Source organism: Gracilinanus agilis, chromosome 5 (genome assembly GCF_016433145.1).
Source record: "Gracilinanus agilis isolate LMUSP501 chromosome 5, AgileGrace, whole genome shotgun sequence".
Taxonomy (NCBI): domain Eukaryota; kingdom Metazoa; phylum Chordata; class Mammalia; order Didelphimorphia; family Didelphidae; genus Gracilinanus; species Gracilinanus agilis.
In genome coordinates this window covers 54,692,386-54,701,804 of record NC_058134.1, presented here as the reverse complement: position 1 = coordinate 54,701,804, position 9,419 = coordinate 54,692,386, and the positions used below count along the sequence as shown (strand labels likewise).

Below are 9,419 nucleotides of genomic sequence, written 5' to 3'. Positions count from 1 at the left end.
TAGGGAACTTCCTCAAGGTCACACATCAGATTCCCTGAACTCTAGAGCCGGGAAGGATAATGTAAGGGATGAGGATGATGATGGTGGATGATGATAATGGTTTTCCATAAATGCTTCTTGTGTTTGTGTACCCAGGACCTGGGACTGTCCAAAAGGCCCCTGGAAAAGAGCAACTAATAGAGGCGAGGCATCCATCTGGGGCATTGTTCTCTGTAGTCACACACCCTAACCAACCTCCCCTAATCATTTGGGAACTCTAGTGGTTTTGTTGCAGGTTCGCTCCTTCCCAGAGAGCTGGCCCAAGCCCGAAGTCCAGAATTCCAACTACAACGGCAGCCTGGATCTGCCACCCTTTTCGTTCCTCTCTTTTTGCTCCTGGATTCTAGGGCAAGGCCAGCTGGACAGCGCTTTGACAGCTAGGCTGAGCCAGAGTAGCTCAGAACACTCCTGGTTAAAAGCCCCAGGGCCGGGCCCCGCCTTCTGGGCTTTCTGATTGGCTAGTGGGGTGGATTGGAAGGGTGGGTGGGTGGATAGTTGAAGGGAGGAGGGAAGGAGTGAGGGGGTGGTGTGGGGCGTGTGAACCTTCCGCGAGTGAGCGGTTCCCTCTGCTGCGCTCAGGCTAGCATCCTCGGGGCCCAGTAGAGGGAGGAGGAGAAAACGGAGAGATAGGAGAGGAGGAGGAGGAGCAGGGAGAGAAGTGCTCATTTGTGCGTGTGAACCTGCGGGTTACCGGTGTCCAGCCAGAAGGAAGCCAGGCGCTGGGGCACGAACCTGTCTGGCCGCTCGCCCCTCAGATTTGGGGGAGGAGGGGAGCGCAGGAGGGCGGTGGTGGTACGTGCGTGGAGCCCCGGGGCCGGGTGTTGAAAGGTGTTGGAGGCATTGGCAGCTGCCGCGGTAGGAGCGGCTGCAGCCGGGAGGCCGGCTTGGCTCCCAGCTTCTTCCTGGCGCCGGCATCCCTCCTCGGCAGGCTTATCTTCTTCTCCTTGTCCTCCAGCCCGAGCCCCTTGCTCGCTGAACCCGGCCCGGGAGCGCTGGAGATAAGGGACGGGAGGGGGCTGCAGGAGACAAAGGGGGCGCGGGGAAGCAGCTGGCGATGGCTTCCCTGAGCCTGGGGGGGCTGAGCGTGAACCGTGGCGGCGGCAGCAGCAGCTGCAAGAAGAGCCTAAACGCCCGCAATGCTGCAGTGGAGAGGAGGAACCTAATCACCGTGTGCAGGTAAAGAAAGCCCAGGGCCGATTGGGAGCGGGCTGAGGAGGAAGCAGAGAAGAAGCTGGGCAGGGGCAGGGGTGGGCGGGGGAGCTCTGGCTGCAGGTGAAGCTTCCCTGGGATTTCTCTCTCTCCTTCTCCTCCCCTTCCTCCTCCTGCTCCTGCTCCCTGGAGCCCCTCAGAGAGAGGGAGCATCCCTCTGCAGGGACCAGACGGGAGGAGGAGCCGGTGGCTTCATTTGCCGATTGGCAGGTCCCCTGGTGCTGGCTTTTCTTACTCCAGCTGCTCACGCCGCCTGCTCCCTTCCGTTCCCTTCCCTTTCTCCCCTCCCCCTATGAAGCTGCGTTACCTGCCGCCTCCTCTTGGCCCACCTTCCCCCGCCCCACCTCACTGCCGGCCAGGTGAAAGGGAGGCCTGATTTCCAGGGAGGAAGAAAATTTAGCCTCCTTCTAGTTATCTTTCTTCCCCTTGGCCTGCAGCTCAGGGTTTCCCCCCCCCCCCCTTCCCCATCTTCTTTCCTGGGAGCCAAGAGAGAAGGTCACAACAGTGGAATGGTCCAGGGTGCCTTCTTAGGGGACACCCATCCAACCTCCTTTAGGGCCTGAGACACCCTTACTTGCTCCAGGCCTGACTGTGGCAGGGGGACGGATAATGAGGGACATATTCCAGACTGTTAGGACCAGGACAAACAGGCACTAAAACTTCATGTCCTGTTGTAGTTGTACATATAGGGGTGCAGCCTCGATTTAAGAGGTGCTCCTGAGCTGGAGCAAAGGAATACTTTGGGTGCAGTTATTTCAAAGGAAAGGAGGGCAGAGGTAAATAACGGAATGACATTCCAATCATTTTTCCCTAACTGGCTTTTAAGAAAGTAACAGCGGTGGGTTTAATCAGAAGGGGAGGGGTGCCTGGAAAATCTGAACCCTGACAAATAGTGGGAAACCTGGACAAATCCCTTTATCTATCTCTGCCTCCAGTCTGCCACCCTCTGTTTCTGTTAGATGCAGACTGAGTGGGTAGAGGGCTGGATTTGAAGTCAGGAAGATCTAAGTTACAATTTTGTCTCAAACATTTGCTAGCTATGTGGCCCTGAGCAAGTTACATAGCATATGTCCAGATATACATCTCTCTTAATTCTATTTAGCTCTATACCAGGCAGAGCTTTCTTGTGGTGGATTTTAGTTTTAAAGGTTCCTGTGAGGGGCAGCTGGGTGACGCAGTGGATTGAGAGTCAGGCCCAGAGTTGGGAGGTCTTGGGTTCAAATTTGACCTCAGACACTTCCTAGTTGTGTGACCCTAGGCAAGTCACTTAACCACCAGTGCCTTGCCTTTACCACTCTTCTGCCTTGGAACCAATACCCAGTATTGATTCTAAGACAGGGTAAGAGTTTTAAAAAAAGTTCCTGTGCCAGAGTTATTATGCATGATGCATGTCATCATGTAAGAGTCAGTGTGGATAGAGCAACCTCAGTACTCAGAATATCTAAATTCAGGTACCACCTCTGACAAAATACTGACTGGGAGCCCCTGAGGAAATTCCCTAACCTCTGTGCCTCCAGTCTGAGACCTTCTGAGTCTATTAGAAAGCAAACTCAGTGGTACAGTGAATAGAGTGCTGGACTTGGAATCAGGAAGATCTGAGCTCCAATCTTGCTTCAGATCCTGGACAAGTCTTGCCCTCTCAGTCTCAGATTCCATATTTGTAAAACAAGGATAATAGCACTACCTCATATGAAATAACATATGCAAAGCACTTGTAAATCTTAAAGCTCTACATAAATGCTATTTTTATTATTATTAATTGCAAAGCAGCAGCCAAATTGAATTGTTAGAGGAAATTTCCTCATTGGGATTTCCCTACTTCAATGAAGCCATAATCTGATTTCTTTCCCCACTCCACCCCAAAAAAAGACCAGAGTTCATCAGTGTCTCTTTAATTTACAGAGGAAAAAAGTACTTGGTCATTTCAAAAATGTTTTTTATATAACCATATAAAATGGTTGTTCATTTTATAGATAATACTGCTTGCCTATTATTTGCTGGCAGTAGGCAGAAAATATTGGATCTCCTTTGTCTACTAATTGAGCAATCTACTCTATGTACCCTCTAGAAGATTGTATGTTCCCTTATCTTGTGTTTTTTTTTCCTAAAGTGAATAATTTTTTTTAACCAAACAGATATGATTATCTTTAATACTGGCCTTTGAGTGACTATGGGATTTTGTTAGTGAAGATGCTCCTTCAGCTCCTATAGGGGATTTGGAATCAACTCTGACCCTTTGACATTGGATAGGTCACTTGATCTTAATTTTCTCATCTTTAACACAAGAGGGTTATACCACATAATCTCCAAAAGTTCGCTCCAGTTTGAATAGTCTATGATTTGGTGACAGTGTGGATTTGGAATTCCTGGTCTGGAGTCTATGGATCTGAATTTAAATCCCTTTTCAGCTACTCCTTACTCATACACATCTAGACAAGTTAACCTCTGTTTTCTCATAAGTGAAATGAAGAAGCTGGGCTACATGATCGCTAAGAACTCTACCAGGTTTAAAGTCCAGGCCTGGAGCAGCTAGATATCACAATTGGGAGGACGTGGGGTCAAATCTAACTTTAGGCACTTCCTAACTGTGTGATCCTAGATGAGTCACTTAATCCCAGTTGCCTAGCCCTTACTGGTCTTCTGCCTTAGAATCAGTAGACAGAAGGTAAGAGTTTTTAAAAATAAAAATAAATAATAAAGTTTATGATTCTTCTCATTGTGTGTAATCCTTTTTCATGAAGCCAATTTGCTAGTCACAAGAGTATGGACAGGTGGAGAGCGATTTAAAAGCTTTCTTATCCTGAGTTGCATGAAAGTGTTCTTTTAAACATATTTTGATCACTGTACTTCAGTATGATTGGTTACTTTTATAATCTTCACGTCTTTCTGCATTTAAAACATATCTGTGCATATGGGTATATATATTTATATGCATACATTGTTTAATTTAATAGCTTTGTAGTAGACCCTTTATAAATGAGTTTTGAATTGAGTCTAGAGTTTGTATGTTACATTGATTATTCATTGGAGGCAAACTTGCCAAAACTTTTCTCTCATCCCCCTAAATAGAACATGGTTGATGGTATACATGAAATGTCTTTAAGTTCCACATACAGAAATGAAAGCCATTTCCCAAATGTCCTGATAGGCCCTGAGCAAGTTCCAGAGAGCCATTTAGGGCCATTTAAAAAGTATCTGGACCATTAGTTCTTGATTTAAGTGGAGCAGAATAAACAAAGCAAGGATTTTGTTTGGGCTTCTTGCCTTTTAAAGTTCCATTGTCAGATCCTAAATCTCTTAAGGGTCCTTCCTAATGACTTCTCTATTCTATTACAAGGTGACTCCATTGATTTGAGAGGCAGATGATGATAAAAAGAGGTATGGAATAGGAGACCTGAGCCCAAGATCCAGTTCTGTCACCGATGAGCTCTGTGACCTCTGGCCAAGTCACTTAAACTTTCTGGACCTCAGTTTCTTTGTCTGTAAAATGGGCACAATTATAGCACCTATTTCACAGGATTGTTGTGAGGATCCAATGAGATAATATATTTTAGGCAATTGGCAAACCTTAAAGATATGCATGTGCATATTATACAAATATGTGCATGCTTACACATGAAGGTATATATTATGTGTATATATAACATCTATATTATATATATACAAATATGTGTGCGTTAGCTGCTATTATTCTATAGATAAAGAAAGCAAAGGGCATATTTAAAGGAACATCAAGTGCCCCTTCAGTCCTTAGCACTATTTTACATAGTAGGTACTTAATACATATTTATTGAATGAAATATGATCTTGACAAGACACTTTCCTGATTCCTTTTCCATCTTTATGTTCGTTCTCTCTCTCTCTCTCTCTCTCTCTCTCTCTCTCTCTCTCTCTCCATATATATATATATATATATATATATATATATATATATATACACACACACACACTAATCTCTCTTCTGAATTCCCATTCTCCATTGCCAACTGGCTACTAGACATTTATTTCTGCCTTTATGCCAATATTTCCAAAATGTTTCCCCTCAAACCATCCTAACTTCTAACTAGGTTCCTAACTTCCTAATTTCTTTTGAGGATACCCCCACTCCCAGTGACTTGGGTTGACAACTTTCATCTTTTGCACCAAGCTGCTCCTGATCCACTAATGCCTTCATCACAAAGGACCCTGTATTCACCTATTTGTATATGATCTTTGCATGCCTTTATATTATACGTTATATCTATTTATCTAAATATTTGTTGTTTTCTCCATTAGACTTTAAGCTCATTGCAAGTAGGGATTGTTTCATTCATTGAANTATATATATATATATATATATATACACACACACACACACTAATCTCTCTTCTGAATTCCCATTCTCCATTGCCAACTAGCTACTAGACATTTATTTCTGCCTTTATGCCAATATTTCCAAAATGTTTCCCCTCAAACCATCCTAACTTCTAACTAGGTTCCTAACTTCCTAATTTCTTTTGAGGATACCCCCACTCCCAGTGACTTGGGTTGACAACTTTCATCTTCTTTTGTACCAAGCTGCTCCTGATCCACTAATGCCTTCATCACAAAGGACCCTGTATTCACCTATTTGTATATGATCTTTGCATGCCTTTATATTATACGTTATATCTATTTATCTAAATATTTGTTGTTTTCTCCATTAGACTTTAAGCTCCTTGCAAGTAGGGATTGTTTCATTCATTGAAAGAACCTAGCACAGTGCCTGATATATAGGAGGCACCTAATAAATACTTGTCAGTTGAATGATTCATTCCCTCCTCCATCTAAGCAGTTGCCAAATACTAGTGATTCTGCCATTACATATTTTTAGTATCTATTCCTTTCTTTTTCCTTTCATAGCTCTGATCCTAATTCAGGATCTCATCCCTTCTCACCTGGATGATAGCAAAAATACTCCAATATTTCTCCATTCCATTCCATTCCATTAACTGCTAAATCAGTCCCCCAAATACCCATTTCTGATCTTGCCATTCCCTTTCTTATAAACCTTAAGGTGGCTCTATATGACCTCTAAGGGTTAAATATAAGCTCTTTGTTTGACATTTAAATATCAAACCTGGATTTAAATTTTCATATTTTGAGCCTGAATTCTACCTATGTTCTGGTCTTCATTTCATATTAATCCCTTTAACAACCTCTGTATTCCAGTCAAATGGGTCTATTGTATAGTACTGACCACTTTCTGTACAGGACATTCCATCTTGCACTCCTAGCCTTTGTCTAGGCTATCACTATGTCTCAAATGCCCCCCATGTCTCACCTTCTCTCCTTTGCCCTTTAGAATTTCTATCTCCCTTCAAAACACACTTTAGGTACCATTTCCAAAATATTGCTCTTCCTCCCAATTCTTCTTCTAGGTATTAGTTAGCACTTTCTCCCTTTTGAAATTACTTTTTATTGCTTTGTATATATTATCTCTCTTCCCCCTTTCCCTTTCTCTCAATCCCTTCCAACTTAGTAGATTATAATGTTTTAAATGTAGGAGATATCAGTTCACCTATGACTATTAGCTTTGTCCTTTTGGGCCAAGCAGATTAAATCTAATCCCTTTTCAATATGGCAGCCATTCAAATACTAAAAGAAAGTTACCATACCTCCCATAAGCTCTTTTCTCCAGGTTAAACATATTTAGTTCCTTCTAATATGATCTGGTCTTGAAGAACAGGGACAACATGGGATAAGAGAATGGTCCATTAAACTTCAACAAGAAAGTAGCTTAATTAATTTGGTTACCATCAAATCTATATCAAGAAGTTTTTCATTACTTTTGATGATTTCCTACATACTTCTCTTTCCCTTAAGTCAGTTTTAATGTATATACAATTTGGAATGTGTTGTAGTAGGAAGAAGAGAAGAAACAATGAATATTTTAACCAGAAACCAGGATATGATACAAGCTACAGAGAAAAAGGGCAAACTGACTGAGTGATGAGGATATTGAAGGTTTTTGAGCCTTAGGAAGCTTAGCAGGCTGAGTGACAAAAAATGGCAAGAGGTTCACTATTCAAGTTGAAATTTAGAGATCAGCAAAAATAAGACTAGAATAAGAAGAAAATTCATGGTGTAAGTCCTCTGGATCAAGTCCAAGAAGGACCTAAGAGCCTAGTCAGCAAAGTTACTCATCATCCAGCCGTTCTTTCCTGCCTTCCTTCTTTTTCTTCCACTTAGAATTCCAAGGAACTAAAGTGTTAAATTCTTTTGTCACTGTCTTCAGTTTGGGCATTTTTAATTCAGTGGAAATTTTAAATTTTCTTATTTTAAAGAGCAGGCATTATAACTTTGTACAAGGGATCCTAGGATTTTGACTACCACACATATTCTACTGAATGTTATGTTTACTCTAAGCCCTTTGAAAGAAAAGGGAAAATAACCTATAAATTCCCTGGAGACCCCAGAAGATTGTCTCATATTACAAATGTAAAATGAGAAGGTATCTGTAGAGTGCTTTGTAAACCTTAAAGAACTATATAAATACAACCTATTATTATTAAGTAAAGGTAGCTAAATGGTGAAGTGGATAGGGTGCTGTACCTGGAAAAATCAAGAAGATATGAATTCAAATTCAGTCTTAGATACCAGTTGGATGACCCTGGCAATTCAGTTAACTCTGTTTGCCTCAGTTTCCATATCTGTAAAATGAGCTGAAGAAAAAAATAGCAAGCAACTCCAATATTTTTGCCAAGAAAACCTCAAATAGAGCCGTGAAGAGTTGGACAAGACTGGAAACAACTCAACAGACACAAAATAAGTAATTTTCCCTTCTGTTCACATTTATAACCATGTTGTATTTGTTGAATATAATTTAATACATGATATTAGGGGTTTGAAATGGATATATTTTAGGGAAAAATGCCATTCCATGATAACTAATCAATTTTGCTATCTTCCAAATATCTGCTTTTGATCTAGAAGTTAAAATTATATTTTTAGAATTTCTTTGAGTAATTTTTTCACACAGTTCCTAAAAGGAATGTAAATAATTTCCCCTATTTTGCTGTCAGAAAAGTTTAAATTTGCTGAGAAACCCAGAGAGTGTTACAACTAAGGTCAAATAATGGTACAAGCTGCTACATAGTGCTTTAAGTTTTCTAAGGTCTTTCACAAATTTGTTTGATTCTTGCATGAACCCTGGCAGCCACAATTATAATCATGTGATCCAGGCCTATGATTTAACTCCTTCTGTAGAAAGTCCTTTCTACCACTATAGATCTGCAGTACTACAACTTCCAGCCTAAAAATATTGCCTACGTCTAGACATGTCATGCCTTAGCACATAAGTCTTTGGTGACTTCCAGCTGCCTATAGAGTAAATTTAAAATGCCTTTCTTTGCCTAGCTTTCAAGAACTTCTACAGTCCAAGTCCACCCTGCCTTCCCAGAAATGCCTCTTACTATTCTCTTACTGAGTACTTCAGCCAAACATGGCTCCTCCTTAGCCTTAACAGAATTATTCTCTGCCACCTTGATGTATCCAGACCTCTCCCACTTCCCTGCTTTTGAATATACTATTCCATTCCCCTCTACACCTTCCTGCCCATCTTTTGAAACCCAATTCAAATGCTACCTTCTATGCAAAGCCTTTTCCAAGTTCTTTCTTGCCCATCTCTACTAAGGCTCCTTTTTACTCCTTTTTCCACCTCAGATCCAATGAGGGACTTTGCAACTCTACAATGCCCCTGCCAGATATCATTTTCTCCCAGTTACTTGTGCTTGTTGGGTCCATGAGGGCAGGAGCTGTGTCTAATCTGAACTTTGTACCTTCCATTATAGTGCTTAACAAATACTAGTGCCGGATAAATAGTGGTCGAATTAAATTGAACCACGGGAACCATGTCTGTGCTTTCCTGATTTGTTTTAATTTTTATCCTTAGGTTTATTCTTATATAATAGGAATTCTATCAATTTAGTAGGAAGAAAGACAATTAATATTAATGTCATCTTGAAATGGCTCAATATCGCAGATTTAAAACACACACACACACATTCTTTCTACAAGTTAATATTCATTTCACAGTCCAGCTAGCCACTGTTGCCATGGAGAGGTTTCACTGTGCCAACACTTAATGGAGGTAACGGATGACTCCAGTGAAATAGATAAATAGGTAGGGTTTTCTGGGGATGGAGGAAGGG

At 41.6% G+C, this 9,419-nt stretch overlaps 1 protein-coding gene across 7 annotated transcripts in view; it reads left to right on the top strand.

Moving 5' to 3' along the window:
* Positions 1-1,093: 1,093 nt before the first annotated feature.
* RUNDC3B (RUN domain containing 3B) overlaps positions 1,094-9,419 on the top strand; it is a 121,418-nt gene continuing 113,092 nt past the window's right edge. For all 7 annotated transcript variants that reach the window (XM_044679510.1, XM_044679513.1, XM_044679511.1 and 4 more), the window contains exon 1: positions 1,094-1,215. In XM_044679510.1, the coding sequence (XP_044535445.1) occupies positions 1,094-1,215 (122 nt within the window). The remainder of the gene's footprint in view (positions 1,216-9,419) is intronic.